General features: G+C 37.3%; 1 protein-coding gene across 1 annotated transcript in view; it reads right to left on the bottom strand.

The window, feature by feature from the left end:
• Positions 1–24,600, bottom strand: part of LRP1B (LDL receptor related protein 1B) — a 1,355,016-nt gene that overhangs the window by 183,619 nt on the left and 1,146,797 nt on the right. Inside the window, 1 exon segment of the mRNA XM_075069829.1 lies at positions 19,230–19,429. Coding sequence (XP_074925930.1) covers positions 19,230–19,429 — 200 coding nt within the window.

Below are 24,600 nucleotides of genomic sequence, written 5' to 3'. Positions count from 1 at the left end.
CCTACTGTATGATTTGTTTTTCTTAAACTTTTGAGAGTTTGAGGCAGAAGATTTATGTTATGGCCCTTAGAATTGGTGTTAAAATGCAGGTTTGGCTGGTGGGGCATTTTCACCTGAACTCATCAGAACCCTTGTGCCACATATATAATAAAATTTGGTATTCACTTTATATACTACAATTTAATATATTCTTGAACATAACATCAAATTCTACAATGCCTTGTACAAGGATTGTTATGTCATTCATTCTGCAGTGAATAAGTATATCTTCCAGTTGCTCATAACATTCTTTATGCTAAACCTAGTGTGTCTTGTTTGGCATCTATGGCATGTAAAACACTATTATTCATAACTGTCAAGTCAACTGATGGATGCTTTTGTTTGGAATTAGGAGTCTTTCTACAAAATCCCATATAAATCTGTAAGGGTCATTTTGAATATTTAGAAATCGTATCTGACATGGCTTTCACAACTGTTTTCCCTTAGCAATATTTGTTGTGGTACAATTTAAAAAAGCTGTAATTATCTTTTGAAAAAAAGATTTTTTCCTGCTTATCTGCTCTATGTCATCAACAAAGCAGCACTAAAATAGTGACTGTATTTGTGTTATCGGAGGTGAATTAAATTAGAATTCTAACTTGGGGTATTTCACTTATGTCTATTAAAGCATGATTTACCATTAATGTAAGATTTATTTCCCAAAAAAGGAATTCATTTATAAATGCAAAAGTAGCAATAATTTAGTTAAAATGGAAAATGTGTTACTGAGTCAGTTCTTTTCTGGGGCTGACCTGTCTCCTGTATAAGAATCTGAATTTGTGCCCCTCTTTCTGGAAAAATAAGAGGACATTCAGACTTATCCATGGGGCTTCCAGCAAACAGAGTTTAGGGACACCATTCCTGCCCATCCTGACTAATAACCATTGATGGACCTATCCTTCATGAATTTATCTAGTTCTTTTTAAAATCCTGTTTACAAGTTAGAAGTGTGGGCAAGCTTATATTGCCACTGCCTACACTGTCTATGATATATGGATACCTAGAGAGCTTCAGTCTCCAGAACTAAATTCAAGTGCACTAAATTAGAATGGATACGCCACTCAACTGACTGTAATGTAAAATGCAGTCTCTTAAATGCAATATTGTTTTCATTTCAAACTTTCATGTATGATATTCACCATGAGTAACTGAAGTTCCTGATGGAAAGTCTCTTCTTCCCAACAGGTGCACATGTGATTAGACATTCCTGACAACCAGATTTTTAAGTGGAGTCTCTGGGCCTGTGTGAACTTCCATTATGCATGGACTGGGGACTCTCACTGTCATCTGATGTATGATAGAAGTTTTTTCACAATTATAACACATCAGTGAATGAACTAAGAAGACCTCTCAGCCTAAGTGTTGCAGATGGGCTCTCCCTGACTGAGAAGAGCCATTCCTGAGTTTAGCCAAACATTATGTTTATGCCAACCACTGGCTTTTATATACTATCCATTGTTTGAATGTGACATCAAGAAGCCTATTGCCAGGGTAGAACAAGAAAAGACGGAGGATGTTTTTTCAATGGGATCATACTCGACAACTTGCTGAATTTGAAAAATTGAAGTACAATTTCTATTTGCTATACAGTGCATGAGTTGTATGCAAAGCATCTAAAGCAGTGATATGCAGGCTGAGGCTCACAAGCCAAGTGGCCTCTTAAGGTGTCTCCTGAGGCGCTTGAGCACATGAAATTAAAGCACTGTGTATTTAATTATAAGCCAATTAAAGTAATTAACTAATCAGGATGCCTTTACTACTGTTATTAACCAATTGTAGTTGATAAAATAATCATCTTGGACTGTCATTTTGCTGTAAGGATAATTATAATATATGATGTTCTTACAACAAAATGGACTGACCAAAATATATATAATAACTAAATATTTTCACAGTCAGACTATTTAAATATGTAATATACAATACTATAGTAAATAAAAATGAATGATACCCTATACTGTGGCTCATTGCTGTAATTGCTGATCACTAATTTGGCTCTTAACCACTGAGTTCGGAGTATCACTTGACCTATATAGTATTAGAGAAGCATATGATGATCGGACGGATTAATGTGCCTCATGGAATTTTGATCATAGAGCAACTTACTATCTTTTAATGCACTTCTGCAGTAATTTATTATTGCGCCTTCCATGGCATTGCTTGATCGTGTGTTTTTCCTGATATGTGGCTGAAGCTATAAGACAGTTTTTTGCTGTTAGATTGTAACAGATTTAAAAAATAACTAAAGATAATCATGAAGGATAGGGTTCCACAATTGGCATATAGTCAGATGGCATGGGGATGGTGTCCCTAACCTCTGTTTGCCAGAAGGCTGCGAATAGGAGACAGGGAATGGACTCTTGATGATTACTGTCTGTTCGATTCCTCTGGGCAACCGACATGGTGTCGCTGTCGTGAAGAGTCAGAATACGGCTAGATGGTCCTTTTGCTGACCAGTTAGTGCGTTCTTATGTTTATTGACTTCAGAGAAAATGTGATATAATAAACAACTAACAACTGACTGTATCAACTGTTTATCACAAAAAAATAAATAATTTATAGCAAAATCTAAAAGACATATATCTAAACGAAAGGCTGTTCTATATGCAACGCTTACAATTAATATAAATATTTCTGTTTAATGACACAAAGGTAAGCATGAGGTGTGTTGAGCGACAGACATTTCAAGAAATGCAGTTTAAATTTCAATTTAATTTACTGGTTGAAAAACAGTTTCTGTAGTAGGTAAATTGTATTGTTGCTTCTTTCATAACTTTATTAATGTTGTAAACAACATAAGATACAGCACTTGTTTCAATAATAGCCTATAAATCTACAAGTTGCGGAGTGATGTGATATGACGAAAAGATGAAGAAAAAAATCATAATGCAATCTGAAATCTAGTCTTTTTGATGTAGCCTTTTTGTTTTCTTTTGCCTTCTCCAGAATTTCTGTAAGCCTTCCTCAGACCTCAGTTCAAGTGGACAGCTATGTGATTTATCTGCATACGACTGGTACAAAAAAGTTCTTTTATTTCTTATTTTTTCGCCCTACAGCGAAAGCATACTTCCTCTTCTCTCTACGTTTATGTTCAAAACTATTTGATAAGATGCCCAGTTACCTATCCATGTACAAGAGACTAACATTCTTAAATATATAATCGTATTATTAAATAACTGAAGATCATATCGTAGAACAGCAAATATGGGGATAGGAATTAACATTAATTGAGTTTGCCAAAATTGGAAAAAAAGTTCAAAAAAAATTGAAATGTGTTCATTTTGACATTATTTAAAAAACAACACAAAAAATGTGTAACACAAATCCAAAGCTAACAACAAAAACAAAACAAAAGTCATATTAGGTGATCCAATAAACTGTTTTTCAGATTTCCAGTTTGGGGTTGGCTACGCAAAAAAGAAAAAAAAGAAAAAAGAAGAAAAGAGAATCTATTATCTGCCCCTCCCAGTAATTAATCCACAGACAAATTGCACACGATAGACAACTCTCTCTCAGAGATGTTTGGCTTGGCCATTCCATAACAATTGGTATTTACTACATTTAATTTCTTGGTTATTAAATATTAGCATCTGAATTACTCAAATAACCTATTAGCTTAGGGATGAATAACCTCTATTCCTTATAAACCTCATACAAACCACACTACTCTCTAAAGGAACGGACGCCCAATTGTTTTACTACTGGTAGCTTAAGGGCGTTTATGGGTCAGAAAAATGATGATGTATTACTCAACTGTGCCATACGTGTTCACTGTCTCTAACACAACTATTTCGCTCCTTATTGAGGGATTCAGAGTTCGTATTTGGTCATTTGCCTCTTTTACATCAATTTTCACCAACCATAGTGAGGTTAAATTCCATTACTGCTCCTGCACCCCAACAGCTATTTCTCTCTGTTCCATCAGTAGAATATCTAATTTAGGAACTTCAGATTGATAAAGAACCTAGTTTGATTTTCAGAACATAGTTCTTTTTATTGTAAAGGTGAACATAAGTGATGTAGAGTTATTAAGGGCAATGAACACTGAATTCCACAATATCAATTAGTTCACTTTTTTAGGACGTTATATTGCTGTATTAAGATCTGATCTTACCACTAGAAACATTAGGTTAACTACATCACTCAGGTGGTGTCAAAAATCCCACCTCGAGCAGCATATTAAGCCGTCGTAGGTCTTGTGTGACGGAGCTACGTGGTGGTAAAAATTCTTCCATCAAGCTAGCTAGCGCTTCTTGAGGTGGCATACCTGCTGTCAGGTGAGAGATCTGCTCTCAAGTAGGTAAACGTCTTTACACCAATGTGGTGCTACAAGAACGCAGCATGTGCCGCTGTAGAATTGCTTAAGGTGATAAGCCAGAGAGACGTCTAACTCAGATTGCGTTGACCCAGTTCCCACGACAAATCCACTTCTATCTTCTGAAGATTGAGTGGCTTCCAGCTTCTCCCGTCTACCAGCAGTCCATGGCAATTTCTCTCCTTCCTCTTATAAGGCCACCTTATCTCCCTTACAAGACCTACCCACCATCTTGCTTCTCTGTTGGGTCCTGAAACTATATGTGAACAATACTAGTTTCATATAGTGTGAGAAGAAATATGCTCTGGATTGCAGTGTCACCCGGATTACACAGAAAGCGGAGTACTGAATGTGAAAGCTAGATGGCCTGCAAGGGGGAATGAGGGTGCACTGGCACTTGAGGAAAAGCTAAATAAAGAAGAGAAGTTGCTGGGCAAGTGGAGGCATGCAAGTAAGAAGGGCTGAACCAACTTTAGGAGGGAAAGAAAGGATGGCTAAATGATTGAACCAGAATAGAGAGATCAAACCAATAGTTGGCAGACTGGAGGATGGAGAGGAATTAGGTTTGCATGATCTATGCTGAAGAGGGGGTATATGAAATATTACACAGGCCCTGAACAGGAGGGCTCCTGTGTTTGTTCATGAAGTTGGGTCAAATATGAATACACATTTAAAGCATTGGTTTCCTCGCACCGAGTCTTTGGCGGCATTTTGTCGGCGGGTCCTTCAGTGCCACGGAAGACCCGGATCACTGCCGGGTGACTCATCCTGCCAGGGACCTGTTGAAACAATTCGAATCAGGCCCCGCACTTCCTAAAGTCGACCCTGTTCAGCTGAGAAAAGAGGCGACTAAGAGGGCATATGATTGAGGTCTATAAAATCATGACTGGTTTGGAGAAAGTAAATAAAAACGTGTTATTTACTCCTTCTCATAATACAAGGCCCAAGGGCCACCCAATGAAATGAATAGGTAGCCGGTTTAAAACAAACACAAGGAAGTATTTTTTCACACAACGCACTGTCCACCTGTGGAACTCCTTGCCAGAGGGTGTTGTGAAGGCCAAGACCATCACGGGGTTCAAAAGGGAGCTAGCTAGATTCATGGAGGACAGGTCCATCAATGGCTAGTCAGGATGGGCAGGGATGGTGTCCCTAACCTCTGTTTGCCAGAAGCTGCGAATAGGAGACAGGGAATGGATCTCTTGATGATTACCTGTTCTGTTCATTCCCTCTGGGGCACCCGACATTGGTCGCTGTCTGAAGACAGAATACTGGGCTAGATGGTCCTTTGGTCTGACCCAGTATGCCGTTCTTATGTTATTGACTTCAGAGAAAATGATATAATCAAATCAACTAACAACTGACTGTATCAACTGTTTATCACAAAAATAAATAATTTTTAAGCAAATCTAAAGACATATATCTAAACAAAAGCTGTTCTAATATGAACGCACAATTTAATATAAATATTTTTCTAATGACACAAAGGTAAGGCATGAGTGAAGTTGTAGCTATCAGACATTTCAGAAATGGCAGTTAATTTCAATTTATTTTACTGGTTGAAAAACATTTCTGTAGTAGCTAAATTGTATTTTGCTTCTTTTCATTAACTTTTATTATGTTGTAAACAACAGAACATCAGCATTGTTTTCATATAATAGCCTATAAAATCTACAGTTTGCATGGAATGTGAATGACAAAAATGAAGAAAAAGAATCATAATGCAATTCTGAAATCTAGTCTTTTTGATGTAGCCTTTTTGTTTTCTTTTTCCTCTCCAGAATTCTGTAAGCTTCCCAAGACCTCAGTCAGTGACAGCTATTGATTTATCTGCATACACTGGTACAAAAAAAGTCTTTTATTTCTTATTTTTTCCCCTTACAGCGAAACATACTTCCTCTTTCTCTCTAACGTTTATTTCAAAACATTTGATAAAGATGCCCAATTACCTATCCATTAGCAAGAGACTAACATTTTCCTTAAATATAAAACTATATTTAAATAACTTGAAGCATCATATCTAGACCAGCAAATATGGGGATAGGAATTAAACATTAATTAGTTTTGGCCAAAATGGAAAAAAAGTCAAAAAATTGAAATGTTTCATTTTGACATTTATTTTAAAAAACACAAAAAAGTGGTACACAAATCCCAAAGCTAAACAAAACAAAAACAAAACAAAAAGTCATTTCAGGTTGACCCAATAAACTGTTTTTCAGATTTTCCAGTTTGGTGGCTGAACCAAAAAAGAAAAAAAAGAAAAAGAAAAAGAAAAAGAAATCTATTATCTCCGCTCCAGTAATTAATCCACAGACAAATTCACACGATAGACAACTTCTCTCTCAGAGATGTTATGGTCTGCCATTCCATAACAATTGTATTTACTACATTTAATTTCTTGGTTATTAAAATATTAGCATCTGAATACTCCAAATAACCTATTACTTAGGGATGAATAACCTTCTATTCCTATATGAACTCATACAAACCACACTATTTCTCTCAAATGAACGGACCCCAATTGTTTACTACTGGTTTAGCTTAAGGGCGGTTATGGTCAGAAAAATGATGATGTATTACTCAACTGTGCATACTGTTCACTGTCTTACACAACTAATTTGCTCCTTTTGAGGATTCAGAGTTCGATTTGGTCATTTGCCTCCTTTTTACATCAATTTTCACAACTCATATAGTGAGTTAAATTCCATTACTGCTCCTGCACCACCAACAGCATTATCATCTCTGTTCCATCAGTAGAATCTTTATTATTAGTGAACTCAGATTGATAAAGAACCTAGTTTGATTTTCAGAACTTAGTTCTTTTTATTTGTAAGGTGAACATAGTCGATGTAGAGTTATTAAGAGGCAATGAACACTGAATCCCACAATATCATTTTAGTCACTTTTTAGACTATAGCTGTATTTAAGATCTGATCTACACTAGAAAATTAGGTTTAACTACATCACTCAGGGTGTCAAAAATCCACACCTCGAGCAGCATAGTTAAGCCGTCTTAGGGTCTTGTGTAGACGGAGCTACGTTGGTGGTAAAATTCTTCCATCAAGCTAGCTATTGCTTCTTGGGGAGGTGCATTACCTGTGCTGTCAGGAGAATCTCTCTCATTAAAGTAGGTAACGTCTACACCAATGTGCTACAGCAACGCAGCTGTGCCGCTGTAGAATTCTTAAGGTAGATAAGCCCAGAGAGACTCTAACTCAGATTCCTGTGACCCAGTTCCCCACCACAAATTCCACTTCTATCTCTGATTGAGTGGCTTCCAGCTTCTCCCTCTACCAGCTATGTCCATGCAATTCTCTCCTTCCTCTTATAGGCCACCCTTATCTCCTTACAGACCTACCCAACCATCTCTGCTTCTCTGTTGGGTCCTGAAACTATAGTTAAACAATACATTCTCATATAGTGTGAGAAGAAATATGCTCTGGACTGCAGTGTGCACCAGATTACACAAGAAAGCGGAAGTACTGAATGAAAGCTAGATGCTGCAAGGGGAATGAGTGCACTGGCACTTGAGGAAAAGCAAAAGAAAGAAAGAAAGTTCTGGGCAGAGTGGAGCATGCAGTAAGAAGGGCTGAACAAACTAGGAGGGAAAGCAAAGGATGGCTAAATGATTGAACAGAAAGAGAGATCAAACCATAGTTGGCAGACTGGGAGGAGAGAGAGGAATTAGGTTTGCATGAATCTATGCTGAAGAGGGATGAATGATTACACAGGCCTGAACAGGAGGGCTCCTGTGTTTGTTCAGAAGTTGGGTCAAAATATGAATACACATTTAAAGCATTGGTTTCTTTTCTGAACTGTATAGATCACAGAACCTGATGAACTTTACCCACAAATGTATATCAATTTTTATCTATCTGTTAAATTTACATATTGTAATCCACACGTGCAGTGTATATGCCTACTTAAAACTATTATGAAAAATAAATGGTAAGGTGAAGTAGGTTTCCCCTCACCTCCTTTCTATTAATAACCCCATCTTTCCAATATTTACTCTTTAGCTACGTATTATGTAATATAAATTTGCAAACTTTTCATCGCATGCTATTTTGGGATTTATATACGTGCAAAAGCTATCTGAAACCATATAACATTTTGGTGTCTATTTTACATAATTTAATAACATTAAATATCTGGAATTTAAACAGAATTGTTTAAAATAAAACAAAACACATGCTTAGGCATGATCTTGTATAAAAGTTCCACCTATTTCTGTTCTAAAGGCTGAGGCATAATTCCATATAGTGGGAAATGTGAAAATCCCTTAACTACAGCAGTGCTAGTGACAGCTGATACTGTAAAATATGTGCCTTTTGGGTAGCTATTAAGATTTCGGTTGTGTCAGTAAAGTATAGCCCAGCGTAAGTGGCAACATGGTGCTGACTAACCCAGGGACCAAGAGTATTCACTGTATACATGTAGCGCATTTTTTTATTATATCTCTTATGAGATGCAGCCTCCTTTCCCATATACATTGGTTCTGTACAATGAGCTGGTACTAGGCACCTCAAAGCTGCCAATGAAATAGAAAGACAGATAAAGTCTGGTCCTAATTAATTACTGTTTAGAATTTAAATATTGAAAAATGGCTGTTAAAAGAATTAGTAGAATTTTAAATCAAAAATATGTCCACCAATGGCTTTAGAGTAGTTTCTGCTAAACAGCAGTATTTTGGTGTATAAGGTTAATGCGAAATTTATGGTTTTATTACATAAAGCAAGTTTAAACTGATAACAGAAAGTTTGAGAATTCAGTTTGTTATATGGCGTATTCCTTTCTGCAACTCTAACACTGACTTTCTCTACAATTCTTGTACTACAAGAGACATTCAGTAACAAACCGTTTTGATGATTCATCTTCCAAAACGCTAATTTCAAACCTCAATATTATCATATATAATTTCATTTAAAGTAACTAAATGTAAATTGTTTTATAGATATTTTCATTCACTTATGTTTATGAACCAAGTGTATGGCTGTAATATATACTGGGGAAAGGCTAGATTGTAATAATAAAAAGAAAAAAAAACTTATTGATGTAGTCCAACTAAATTTTATTTATAAGAGTGTTGTATTACTTTTTATCATTGATTTTGTAAAGCTAGAGACTTTCAGTGATAAATGTTTTATAAATTAATCTATATTACTTTTACTAAATATAAAATCTTATCTTAAAAATAAAAACAAAAACAAATTCTGCTTAATGAGCATAACAAATTATTTAATCCCAGTAACTGAAACCTTGATTTCTAAATAAGTATGTGTATGTATGTGTTAACTAATATTGAAGACTGAAATTAGCATTTTGGAATGTAACTTGAAACTTGAAAAGGGTTGCAATTAAAATGTTTCTATTTAAAAAATTTAATACCTATAAAACTCACACACTCCCATTTGGAATTGAGATTTGAATTACCCAGTAAAATATATTCGCAGACATAACACTTTGTTAAAATGAGATTAAGATTGAGATTACATCTCAGTAATGTAAACATTTAAAAAAATAGAAAAAAATTGTCATTTTTTCCCCAAACAAGCACTATAAATCAAGAAATTCAAAGATAAAATTAAATTAACAAAAACAACAACCCTCTAAACATGTTAAGGTATAGAAATGCAGTTATGGTATCTAAAGTAGCTAAACTAACCTAGAGCCACGCCATAAGAGAAGGAAATGAAAAATGAATCTGTCTTTAAAAATTATTTAAAATAAAATCTAGGACCACAAACATTTAATAACTCATTCCTAAATGTACAGTTATCATAGGATGTTTACACTTATGTTACCTACTGTCAACCTTAACTATAGCTTAAATAGGTTTTGTATGGGAATTTCTTTTTTTGCTTTAGAATTATTTTAAAAAATTATGCATGAAAAGGTACAAAAGAATGCTAATCTGTGATATCTTTAATGGACTGAAGATAGTTTATATCATTTTTTTTAAAGTAATTTTTAAGGCCATATTCAAGTACTGTGCCAGTGAAGAACAAAGTAGCCTGAATCAGCAGAAACCAATTGGAGCATAATGGTGAATCTGTCCCTTAATTAGTTAGCGTACAGATATGTTACTTTTAAGAGTGACTGCTGTTGGTCATGTAATGTACCAATCTGAACGCTTGACACATTTATATAGTCTTGACAGTAACTCAAGTAAAGTGATAAGATTGTAGCGTGCAAATTAGCTTGGGAGGAGGAGTAATTGTTGCTTGAGTATTCTGAAGCCACAACAGCCCCATTAAGAGTGACCTAAACTATTAACCTAGGACTCTGATCATAACAGATATGATACCCAATAACAATTTAGTATAATTACTACATAACTTTAAAAAAGAGTCTATGTAGCAGATTTCAATTAGTTTTAACTGCATGGAAAATGTGAGAGTGAGTATATATAAAATTAGAGAAACTATGCTAAAATAACATTAATGTTTCAAAGTCAAGCACTCACAAGTTAGGAAATGCTAGAACATATAACTTTATCCAGACCTTGTTTGTGTATGCATTACAATAGAGGTGATAGTTATATATATTATATATATAATGTATATAGTTACATATTATATATATTAAATCTATTACAATGCATACACAAACAAGGTCTGGATAAAGACTATATATATATAGTCTTTAGGTTCTATATTAATAAAACCTTTCTAACTACAAGTGAGGTTGTGGAATCCCCGTCTTGGAGGTTTTAGAATATAGATTATACAAACAACTGTCGGGGTAGTCTAGGTATCTCTAATCCTACCTCAGTGTTGGGAGTTGGAGGGTGGACTAGACGACATCCTGAAGTAATTTCCAGATCTACATTTCTTTCTTTCTACTTTTTCCATAGGAACCTGCCTTATGAGGTTCCTATGGAAAAAATGGGTTATTCAGTATTTCTTTTCATTCTCCTTATTAAATATGTGGTCTCTCCTCTGGCGTTATTTAACACACATCATCCAAACCTTGCACTAAAAAAGAATAAATTAATGATAGGCCTTTGGCACTGATCAAATCTCTACTCCCCTCAGGTAAATTGGACGTCTCCCACATTCCAAGTGAGTACTGTTATGAGGGAAGTCGTTTCTCCCTTGCCTGTTCTGTATGAACTCGCATGAGGGGCCCAATCCAGTAGGCATGCTCAGATTATTCCTATCAGGTCAGGCCCCACATACAACTTGTCTTCACCTGGTTTGTGAATCTCTCTGGGACCTAGTGGGGGAGAGGAGTTGGGACGGAGGCAGCCATGTTCAAGCACAGATGTAGAAACATAGGTACACCTTTTACTGTAAAACTAGAGGCACTGAATGAATTTAGGTACCTACAGGCTTCAGTGGAAGCTTTGTGCATTGCAGTGGTCCCAAAACTGGGAATTAAGCTCCTAAAACAGGGACTTGGTCGCCTAATTCCTTTTGTGAAATTCATTTCCGATTGCTTAACAAACATTAATGAATTTAGCTTCACAACACCCTTGAGACATTACAAGGTATTATTATTCCCATTTTACAAGTGGGGAAGTAAACACAGAAAGTTAAGGCCAAAACTGTCAAAAGTGTTCACTGGATTTTGGCACACAACTTGAAACATTTAACTGGGCTTTTTATAGCACTTTATATATTCAAAGCTCAGTTCCTACCGACTTCATTTGTAGCTGTGAGTGCTCAATCTGGCACCAGGTGTCTCATGTTAGACATCCAGAAAATGAGAAACATGCAATTATTGGCCACCTGTGAACATTTTGGTGTAAGTGACTTATCTAGCATTACAGAGGAACTCCATGGCAGAGGCAGTGATCCAGTTATCCATGGTGGTATTCAACTTACTTAACAAACAGACCAACCTTTTCATGCTCTCTGAATGCGTATATATATCTCTTCACTATATGTTCCATTCTATGCATCTGAAGAAGTGGGCTGTAGCCCACGAAAGCTTATGCTCAAATAAATTTGTTAGTCTCTAAGCTGCGACAAGTACTTCTTTCTTTTCCAAACAGGGTAGAGGTTCCTATAAGACAACAGTCTTATTCATTATACAACCCTGATTCATTTCTAGAGTATAGTATATCTTGTGCCCTGTATGAAGCAGGCAGGTTCTTGCTGAAAAGAATAGTTCATGATTCTGTAATTAAACACATATGTACCATGGGGTGGATTTAAGGTTGTTGGGACAACCTTAGTTCTAACATTTCCTAACTTTGGAATGCTTGTCTTTGCATCCTTAATGTTCTTTTAATGTAGTTTGTGTGTGATGTTCAAAAAAGAAAAAATGAAAGAAAACAAAATCCTTCATAAGGCATCATACTGACACCGACATGGGTTACTAGCAGGCTTTAAGTCCCAGAACTGACCTCCACCACTAGAACTAATGGAGCAACTGTCTTATTCTGTGTGTGGAAAAGACACTAGTGAGGGAGAAGAGATATATACTTTTGTCAATTGGTTTTTGCTATTTGCTGACAGCCAAGGAATATAGTTACTCAGAATTCCTGGATTCAAGTCCAGGATCTGTAGATAAGCATGCCCCAGTGGTTATAAATCCTTCTGTCCTTGTTCCCCAAGTTTCTCTCTCTCTCTCTTTCTCTCTCTTCTCTTATCTTGCCTCATTCCCCAGCTCCTGTCCCCTCCTCTCTCCTATCCAACCCTGCTCCTGCCCCCATCTCCCAACCACCTTCATCCAGCTTCTATCCAGCCATTAGCCTGACTTCTGTTTCCCTCTCCTTCTCTGTATACAACTGCTCAGCCCACTTTGCTCCTATCCATTCCCACCCTGGTTTCTATCCTCATCTCTTCCCCCCTACCACCACATTTTTGCAAGCAGGTTGCTTCCTATGTCCCCTCTTTACAGATTCAACACCATTTGGGGGATCACTGAGAGCATAGGGAAGACAGCCTCACTCTCCAAGCTCGCAGTTACAATACCCTGTGCCATAGTAGCCCCACTTCTGGGAGGAGCAACTGCCTGGAAAATCCTGCTCAGCCGCTGCAAACCTTGGGTGGAGCATGCTCATTGCAGATGCAATATTCAGAGATTCTTTTAGCTGCTGAACCGTTAAATGTTTCTACTTAGAATATGCAAAGAGACAGCAAAAAGCACATCCCTGAGACAGCAAAAAGCACATCCCTGAGACAGAGGCCACTCCCTGCTCCAAAAAAAAGAGGCACTAGAACTATTCAATGAAAGAGTGATAATACTTTTTTAACAAAGGCAAAACAACACATTTTCCCCTAATTTTGTTCTCTGAAACAGCTGAACTGCTTTAGCCGAAATTTCCAAAGACTTTCAGCATTAGGAAGATATTAGGAATAGTTAAAATTCAGCAAATATATAAGCAATTGCATATAGTCTTAAAATAGGAAGTGTTGGGCAACTTCATCCACAGGCCACTTTATCAGCTCTCCCTATAATAAGTGGTTGATTGATTGATTGATTGATTGATAGATCTAGCCAGCTCTTACATGCAGAGAGAGACAGACACAAATATAATATATTATGGAGGAATTTGTTACAATTTTGTAACTATGGTTGTGTCCGGGTTGCCATTATAAACTCTATTTTCATACTTCCCTAACTTTTCCCATAAAGTAAGATTTTCATCTGCAAATGCTTGTGCTTAAGTTTAGGAGGGACAAGAGGACCAGAATATGAACTCTGATAGATGTAAAAGTCACCAGTGAAGTTCAGTGGATTAATGGCATTATACTGGTGTAAAACTGAGGTAATAAAAACAAGCCCAGAATATTTCTTCCTGTAGTTACAATCTTCTATAATTAGCAGTTTTGAAATTACAGGAACTAAACTATGAACACCTTTTAAATTTAACATTTCATCCCCAGCTCAGAAATAAGAGAGTTTTTAGGCCTAAAGATTAGGAAGACCTGTTTGACATAGCCAGGTGGCCAAGGAAATGGGAACCCAAATGATTACTTTGCTAAATTCCTAAATGGTATAAATAAACTTAGTGCTTAGCCAGATTAATGCTCTAATGAATGCTCATTGATTTAATATGCATAAAACTTGTGAGTGCTCCAGCTTTACATTTGCTAGACTCTAATATAGCTTATATAATCAACCATTAAACTTTAAGTAGCTGTGTAAAGTTAGTATTGCTTCCATTGTCATGAAGTTCTCCTAAGTTCTCCAAGATCCCTAGCATACGTGGTGTGTCAAAATTCTCACTACAACTTCTCTCCTACCAACCATAATGTACACAAGAGGGGGGCAGTCACTGATATTTCTCACCTGCAAAGATCAGGAACTCTGCAGGAGAGGAAAGCAGCAGACATTCCCCTCTCCTAGACAGTTTCTAAGATCTGCAAGAGAGATGAGTGTGTTTTACCTGTTGGAAAGTTGTTACAACCCATGGCTAGAAGTTTAAAAGAAGAGTAAACTGGGCTTAAAGACCAAGCTCACAAGATTCAAATTCTCTCAGTCAAAAGCAGCCAGGGATGGATTAAAGTAAGCCAGAGCTCTAGGAATATCGCACCACAGGGTCTGCCTGTGGCCCTGCACCCACACCATGGTGATGCTGAGGGAACCCTCCCATACCAGAGGGGCAGAGGGAGCAGCATGGAGCACTCTTCCTCTCGGGAGTAGCAAGGGTCTTTCTTCTTTCACTAGCAATGTGGGGTGACAGCAAAGGTCCACGCAGTATTGCACTGACTGGGCCTGCTGCACACAATATCTTCTGCTGAGGTGGTGCTGGTAGGGCCCCATGCAATGACGAGTTTTGAAATTAACACTGAAAGGCATGGGTGAGTTCACATCCGTTGTTTCAGGCTGTCTGCAGACTTAGGGAGACTTATTCACAGCCATGAGGCCTAAAAGCTCACATTTTTTCTTTTTAAATGAGAGCTCAGATTCTAGTGGAATCTAGTCATTCTAGGAGCTGGGGCCCTAGTCACAGACCTACAGTGCCTAAGCCTTAATCCAGCCCTGAGCACTATAGAGGCTGCCTCCCCTACATCCCATAGCACCGTTCTATTTTTAGATTGGCATCAGGAAGAGAGGAAAGGAATAGGAATGGCTGAAGAAGTGATAATGTAGGAGAATTGCTGTGAAAATCCATGGGTTGACAACGAGAAAAGCTGCTGAAAGTCTGTGTGCTGTGGTGATAAAACAGTTCCAAAGTTTACTTAGAAGGAACAATCTGGGTGCCAAAGCAGTTTCAGTTGCTTCTCTGACCTCTGTAGGCACTATTTAATCCACTAGCCAGAGCCCAGACCAGAGGATTCCTTCTCTGTGTGAGAGAACACCCTCTACCCCCCCCCGCAAAAAAGGCCCCACTTTTCTGTCTTGCCTCATAAACGTGGAATTAGAAAACACACATTAATATTTACTGAATTAAAGTTTTCTACTAATTTCCAATTTTAAAATTAAGTTGCTAAAGGAAAATAATAATAAAGTATAAATTCACCAACTCTTTGGGTATCCAATGAAAAATAAACAAATCAGTGATTTACAAAACCTCACTACCCCTTGAATTATAAAATCATAATTTGTTTAGCAGAAATTCAGTTTTAAGTGCTCAGATCTTAGATTTCTTAGATCTTTACACAGAAAAGTGTAAATCAAAGTTAACTATTCAGTGTTATAAGAGTAAGAAGTATGCAGGTTTACCAAAAGTCATACCCCCCATTTGTTTCAGAAAACTTTCTTGTATGCATTTTCCAACATTCTCAAGACAGGGCTCACCTTCTGTGGAAGGGATACTCAAAAAAGGGTAATCTTTCCCAGAGACTTGAGTTCTACAGGAAGAGCTCAGAGAGAGTGGTGAGAATAAAAGAATTTTGCAGATAGCACTTTAGGGATATTCCTCTCTCTCTCTTTTCTGCAGATCTCCTATGAACCACAGATGGGGAACTCAATTCATGTGGACCTCAGAACATGAATATGAGTAAGTGTCCACTAGGGTTCATAACCTCCCAACAAACCTTAGATAGCTCTCTCACTTGACACTTTCTAGCCCCTCTGTAGGCATTAGGAAGTCCCTGAATTCTCAGACAAACTGTATGATGCTTGTAGGATGACACCAATACTTCCAAATCTATGCACGTGCTTTGGAGGCCAACTTACACCCTTCCACAAGCTTGGGGAGGCTTTATCTTTAACATACCAAAGCAGTGCCATAAGCCTTCCATCAGGGCAATTTAGCCATGTTGGGAGGACTGGTGAGTGTGAAACCTACCAATTCATTTGACATCTGCTGGAAAGATGAAGTGCTCTTAGTCTCATATTTCCCTTCTCTACTGGCCTTGCTGTGTTTTGTTCACGTTCCCCTTCTGCACGTCTTTGTAGCCCTCAGTTCTGCATCCAATACTCTCTTTGACAATGGACTTCCCAAGCTCCATCTTATTCTCAGCCCATCTCCGAGACCTCTTGGAGATGTGAGGTGGTCATAAAGAGGTGTGTCCTTTAGAAAGGTCTGCCAGAAATAGCAGGGGAGCATGCTAGAAGGGACTGGATAGGCAACTGCTCAGGGAGGCATTCCCCTCCTCAACTAAAGTCACTACACTTAATTTTTATTCTCTGCTACTTTCCTTTCTCAGGACACAATCCCGCAAAACAAAAAAATAAACAAAAAAAACCATGGAGGATTTTTGTTCATTGGTGAACATCTTTTTTTAAATATCTCCTAATTTATAAATGTCAAGAATGATTAATCTGAATTCTGGCGGAAATACTCTAATTTCTACCGACAAACACCCCACACGATTTATTTACACTTTCAGGCCTATCTCCATAAAGAGTATAAATTCCATTAAGCTACAGACTTATTTTTAAAAATGAAAACAAACATCTCTAGCAATCATCTGGCTCCTCATTTTAAGTCTATAAGAGATGATGTGTTACCTTGACAATTATTTAAAATGTTAATAAATTTTTTAAAGTAAGAATTTAATGAACCAATCTTTGACCCTCTGTGCTTGATCTTATGTCCTAAGATTTCTTTCTCTTCCTCATCATTTTTTTCACTATAAAGTGACACAAAAAGTAGAAGAGATTATTGAATTATGACAACCTAAATATGGATATGCTCACCAGAGTGCAAAAATCTTCTATTTTCTTTAATTTTGGAAGAAAGATTCTACTCTCAGCGTTACTTGATACAACCACCAACTTTCATCTCTTCCTTGGTTCTGCTGGTATCTCCTTGGGTCTTTGACCACCACAGCCTATGTAACATATGTCATGTAGCGCAGGCCCCTTTTGCCCATGCCTTATTAACCAAGATAAAACTGCAGGAGTTATGTGCCAAAACCTCTTTTGTCTCCTGTGCCTCTTTCGAGGATAACAGGTGCCATTTCTCCTTGGAGTGAACTTTCCACACACACAACCACAGATTTAGAAACACAGAGAGAAAAATTGATAAAAAGAGAAAAATAAATGGTTTGTGTAACATACCTAAATTTACACTTTACATAAGATAAACTAGACAAGGCAATCTCAGTTTAAATTATAGAAAGGAAATAAATGCTTGAAGGTTCCAAAAAGTACTTTTATGCTCTGACCCTAGTGTCAGACTTCTAACCTTCACGCTGTTCCAAGGGGGAGAGAAAGAGAGCCCTCCCTTTGCAATCTTCTAAGTTTTCCCTCCCCTCCCCCCCTCATTTTAGGTATAGCCTATCTGAACCCATCTCCTATCATCTAGGTTTCCCCAGCTACCTATACATACAATAGAGTTTTACAGTTACTGCTTTCTCTACGGCTTTGCCAAGGCAAGGCCAGACACATGGCCAATAGAGGATACAACTGTTTTTGATAGCTGCCTCTCAAAAGCTTAACAACCTATATCCAAAAGAATGTTGTTCAGCGACTCTTAGTTGTGCCTGGCAAGTAGAGTACTTTCTGATTGGCTATACCAATTACTCATTGAGGAAAGTAGTTTTACCTGACTGGGTGGAGTTTTGCTAAAGCTTATTTTCACCCTTCAACTCTCTTTGTTATTAAATATTACTTTATTAATAGACACATTCAGTCTGTCACACTGAGCTCTAGAGCTAACCTATCACTTTTTTAGGCCAGTATTTCATGTTTGAAGATTTTAGAGTAAGGTTTAGGCAGAATCAGGTTTTATTACAGAAACTAAATGTTATCTTTAACAATGGAAAAATACTGCCTCTCCTCAATAATTTTCTTCCTAGAGGCTATGTAATTATGTATACCAAAAGGCAGCAAACCATTTGTGACAACAGCAGCTTTGAGGGTAACATTTCTATGCTAATAAATAAAACACATTAAAAAACTATGCTGCTTAGTTCAACCAAGAAAATTTTTTTTACTATTGCATAATGTATTTGGACTATTAAGAAAACTCAGTCCCTATTTAGAATTTTTGCTTTCTTTTGATAAAATGCATTTTTCACAGATATGAATTGCTGCATATTTGCATGTATTAAAAGAATGCCAAAGAGGCTTTTATAAGCCCTGGAAGGAATACAGAAGATTGGCAAGAATAGGGATTTTGCCCTGTGGGATTCATGTTGGCAGCCAACATCTACAACAAATTCAGTGTTCATGAGGTGTAGCCTAGCAAAATATACGTGTTGGCAAAAAAAGAGGAAATAATGAAGAAGTACAGAAATAGAAATTTACCTCTTTGATCTTCTCTAAATTTGGTTAATACAGAAGGGGGAAGAATACTGTTTTCTTATCAGGAAGTATCCTTTAGTATTTTGCTTAATGATGCAAACAAATTCTCATTCTGCTTCTTAAAATACTTACAAAAAAGCAAAATATGTAGCTTTGTCATCTTGCAATGCACAATATTCTTCACATTTAGAATACAAACTTTTTTCCCAATTAATATAACACACCTTTAATTAAAAATAAGAAATGTCAAAAATTGAATGTTTACAGCTGTTTGACCAACCTTTATGTCTACGAAATCCATCCATGTCAGCAAACTCAATATGGTTTTCATCAGACCAGTAGAGCCTACTGTTGACATAATCTATTGTAAGAGCCATAGGTCTGGAGATCTGTGTTTCTATGACAACAGTTTGATTGGTGCCATCCATTCCAACCCGGCCAATGTGAGGATACTCACAGCAATCAATCCAGTACAAATATCTAGGGGAAAAAAATCAATATTTTTTTTTATTTACAGCTGCAAAGGCACTAACATATAGCAGCTAATGTTTTTTAAAAAAAATGGGTTGGTTTTAAGTACTATCCAGGAATTATTCCATAGTGCTTTCATGCTCCAAGTTGGCTCTTTTGAGAGGCTTTTTTCCAAAGAAAATTTTACAACTTCATAGCTTGAAGTATAGTATTTAAATGTACGAGTCGCCATGTTAGAGATATTGATGCAGATTTGTAGCTGTACTTAAACCATTAACGAAAAAGCTCAAAATGGGCTATATATGTCTAGATTGATTTAGGACTACCACCCTTAAATTCTGAAGTATCATCATGATTTTGCTAAGCTAAAATCTCAGGTCCTGCAATAATGTTATTGTTGAAAGAATTTCAGGTAGGTAAAATATCATAATACTGTATTACCATGCCAATATTTTTATATTTTATACACTAATTTCACTGATCACAGCATTATGATAAAAATGACATTCTTTCATAATGGGCAAACTCCAAAACATAGTAATGATAGCACACTTGCCAAGATTATAAGAGGTGAGAGTATTGATGGAGGAATGTATGTTTCTAAATTGGCTGAAAATGAGGGAATATCACATTGGGTGGGGATTTTGTATTTCCTTCCTTTTTCTGTTGATTGTGAATACTCAGCTAGGATGCCTGGCATGTGTTACATTTAAAAATATTTGTATAAGGAGATGTTTTGTTGGTGTACTAATATAATTCATCTTTCATTAGCTATTGACCCACATAGAGGTTAGAAAAAAAAATGTAGTTATAAGATTGTGGACTCTGAAATGAGGACTTCAGTATAGGGGGTCTATTGTATTGGTTACTTATTTCAACCTCATGGCATATGTAGCTGTCAATTCACTTCTGTAGGCAGCAAACACCTGACCTTTACATCTGGATTATCAGATGGATCATTATCTAAGAATGATTTAGGGGAAAGCAGGAAAGGGTGATTATTTCAGTTTATCTGGCTCATCTTTTAGTATGAATACACCTATATTAACTTGGATAGGGTGGGCTTTTCCATAAGGGACTGAAATGGGCTCAGGTACCCTGTCCCCAAGGCTTTTGGGAAGTAAGCATGTTGTGGTTAGTGCTACACATGGTCATAAGGGGAAATTATGGGAACATTGCCTGCTAGGAAATTAGTGGAGCACATTATCATTAAATTACAGGGAAAAAATGAGTTACAAGCATAGCTAAGCTTGTTCGGATGGACGAGAAAATCTATCTTTGCTCAGAGGCCTTTTTTTGTTGGCGTATGAAAGAGAGACACAGAGAATCCTCTGCTTCCTTCTCTAATTAGAAGTTAGACAAGTTGTGATGTAACACTAAATTCCTCCTCCTTCACTTCTCTGTCTTTCACACACAGACAAAAATATCATCTCTATACAAGGATAAGTGTTCTCATCCATTCCCACAAGATGAACTATGCTTATAATTATTTTTCTATTGTCACATCTCTGGATATAAATAGAGCACACAGCACCAAACCCAGTGTAGTCTCTCTCTTCATATGTGCTATCTCTTCTGCACATAATCAGAGTTGCTTTCTATATATTGATTTGTATTTTTGACTTCCATATGTTTAAACAGTTTTGTTTTACAGCACACCCTTCTTGAATGTCTGGTTTGACTCTGAAGAGTGACTGTGAAACAGGCATTGGATTCTGTATTTACTGGTCTTCAGTGATTTTCAAAGTAAATTTACTAAATTTATAATTCATTTTCATATTATTGCACTTCAGCACTCAGTGCAAGATTCACTAAAGGACTTAGGCATCTGACACTTTAGGTGACTAAATCCCAGAATTAGGCCCCAGTGGGATTCAGAAAATACGAAACTCAGAAAACTGCTACACAGCTGCACCTAAACTCTCTTAGTGCCTGAATTTTTGCAGTAAAACTTCCCTAAGCATCTACAATTCTGAACTTGGCTCTGCCACTTCCCAGGTGAGAGCCTTAGCCACTGGGCTATTCTGATGTGGGGTTTCCAAAGTGTCTCCTATTGAATCTGTTCCATTGTTGATAAATAATTTTAAGAAGTCATTGGAGCAAAAAAACTGGGTCTTCCATGTTCCAGTGCTCTAACCAACAGGCTAAAAATTCATTCTCATGCTTGCTGTCTTGCTCTCTCTGGACCCATGATGAATCTGTTTCACTGTGGAAAATGAAAGAAACATTGGGCCAGAGAGACAGCCCAAATTTCTTTATGATTGTAGTCCTCAGGAGAGTAAGGATATGTCTACGCTTCAAGCTGGGGTGGGGGATGATTGCCAGCTCGAAGAGACATACCCATACTTGCTCTGATTGAGCTAGTGCTCTAAAAATAAAGCATAGCTGCAGCAGCAGTGTAAGCGGCAGGAGGAGTTAGCTGCCTCAAGTATATGCCCATGGTCTCAGATTGGCACATACTCAAAGTGTCCAGCCCCACTCACCCTACTGCAGCTTCACTTTATCACGATAGCTCAATGAGAACCAGCGGAGTGAGTATGTTTCCTCAAGTTGGTAATCACACCCCTAGATCGAAGTGTAGACATACCATCATCTCACTGAATGTCGATGAAACTAATGGCTTGTCTACACAGAGCAGCAGTGCACACTGTGGGGGTGTAATTTCTACAGCTCACTCATGCGCACTGAATCTTCCTAATGGGTTTTAATGAATACATACTAGGGAACCTTTAGCACACAACAGCAGGGTCTACACAGAAAAATTAATGTGTAACACTTTAGTCCACTTCAGACGTTACAACCTTGTAAGGTTCATTACTCCACCCTGTAGACAAGCCCTTAGACTCCTAAATCACTTAGGTTCTTTTTGAAAATGTTATCAGGATGCCTTATTTCCTTCTCTTGCATCATCACTTGTAAGATTCTGGAGGCCACTTTATTCCCTCAGTTGACCCTGTGTATTCCCGCAGAAGGCTAGTAAGATTACCCAGGTGTAACAGAGGAAAAGACATCATTTGAAGACAAAAGGGCAATTTCTACATTCTGTAGCACCAATAATTAAATCCAGATTACACTAGTGTAACTCAGAGCAGATTTTAAAGACAAACACATGAGTTATTGAGACCAGAATTTGTACACAATGAGGCTGCATAGATTAAATTGATGACAGAATTTGGTCTGCAGAATATTTAATACAGGTAATGATGTGTGAGAGGAAGAATAACCCAGCTAGATTCTTGTAGCCTAACCTTAATTTGTATGAATGTCAGTTAGTGGGAAAATAAAACAAACACCATTGTTCTACTAGTAAACTGAGAAAATCTGGTAAAATGGAGGCTTCAGTGTCAGATTTTGCCATAGGCACCAAAAAATTTCTGTGTGGCCCTGAGAAAGAGGTCTTTTGGGGGCAACAGCAATAATGCCCTATGTACCTGTGATCTTCATTGGTGGAATATCTCCTCCTAGGTGATCTTTACAAGCCAGTGCATGACAGAGAAGCTCTCAGGTCTCATTAACTTGTGCTCAAGGGCAATTTGGCCCCTGACATCCCCAGATCTAAGGAAAACAGTTTTGCCTGTACCCGAGAAAGTATTTTTTGCCTTATTCCCCTCCTCATTTGTATCTAGGTTTGCTCTGGCATAATTGAGGAGAGAACACTCCATGAGTAGAGCTGGGTGACATTTTTCAAATTTTACATTAGGGAAAACCTTAATTAATATTGCATTCTATTTTCACAACATTTCTTCCTAATTTTTAAATCAACCAAAAAGCTTACTAGAATGTCTCAGATTTTCAGGGGGGGAAATTGGGGAAAATTTTGTTTCTTGTTTTTTCCCCTCAATCAGTTCTACATGGTTGGAATTATTTCTTTCAATGGAGAAAATATTTTTTAATTTTACATTTTTGTCCATGTTTCTGGAAACAGTAAGTGTTGAAAATATAGCAGCAGGTATGTTTCTATGGGGACTTTCAACTCAAAGGTACAGATGCAAAATCTACATGTGCAAGAAAGCTACTGAAATGCAGTTTCAGGTATGTTACAAAAGAAGGAAACAGAACATTGGCCCAAAGCACACTGCACAGTAGTGTAAGGTGGATCGGGAATTTTGGCCACAGACTGCAGTAGAAAACCTTCTCTTATGAAAACTGTGGTAACATCTTTAATATCCCCGCTATATAGATGGACCATGATTTTTAGCATGTTACCTGAAAGGATGAACGGGACTCATCTAATACCATTTCAATCACATAATAACAACTCAATGAACTTGAAATTTGGGAGAAAAGCACATACCCCAAAACCCAACCAACCAAACAAAAAATAACTTGAATGATTTTGGTGATGGTTTTCTATATCCAGCACCTCAAAAGATTTATTATGTTATTAATTTCTATTGTGGCCATTGCTCCCTCAGAAATTATTGAGCCAAATCATCCTCTAAGTGCCAAAAACTCTGAGCTGGGGTCAGGAACCTAAGTTTGAACTTGCTTACTTTTTACAGGTTGTTCTGATAGATGAGTCTGTGTCTTGTACCATCAGAGAAAGAGAATAGAGCTTGGCCAAAACAGACAGGGAAATCAATCAAATGATCCTGAAAATACTGGGGCTTTTGTAAAGACCAGTGTCTCAACACTGCTCCATTGGGTTCCCTTTTCCTTGCACATCATGCTGACAAGGACTCACACCAGCCACTGCTAAATCGTTTTTACCCAAAGTGGATGGGTAAGAAACATAATATACTGCCAACAGGTTCAGTGTTATCTTGCAATACTATATCCAAGTAGGTTTGAAGAGGGATAATGCTATGAAAACTGGTCATCTCCTGGACCCAGCACTCCCAGCAAAAGCCCCTTTCCAACTATGAATGCTGATGCTGCAGACGGGGACAGAGAAAATTGTTTGGGATCACTATATAAGAGCTAGATGGTATCATCATGATCATCCTCACGGAAAGTATACTGCTGTTCCTCCTTTGGTAGCCCCCACCCCATTAGCTTCTTTCTGTCAGTGGCATTTGAGATTATTGGAGCCTTAGGAAATAAAGATAGAAAAGAATAATTAATTTATTTCTACTAAGACACTATGAGAGCTTTATTTATCCTTCTTAAGCAGAAATGTGAGCATTACATATTTAATTCACATCTGAAAAGGAAACAAAGCAAGCTTTATCTATTCCATG

The sequence above is a fragment of the Chelonoidis abingdonii genome, chromosome 10, assembly GCF_003597395.2.
Source record: "Chelonoidis abingdonii isolate Lonesome George chromosome 10, CheloAbing_2.0, whole genome shotgun sequence".
Lineage (NCBI taxonomy): Eukaryota > Metazoa > Chordata > Testudines > Testudinidae > Chelonoidis > Chelonoidis abingdonii.
Note: the sequence above shows the minus strand (reverse complement) of the source record. Positions and strands in the feature narration are given on the sequence as shown.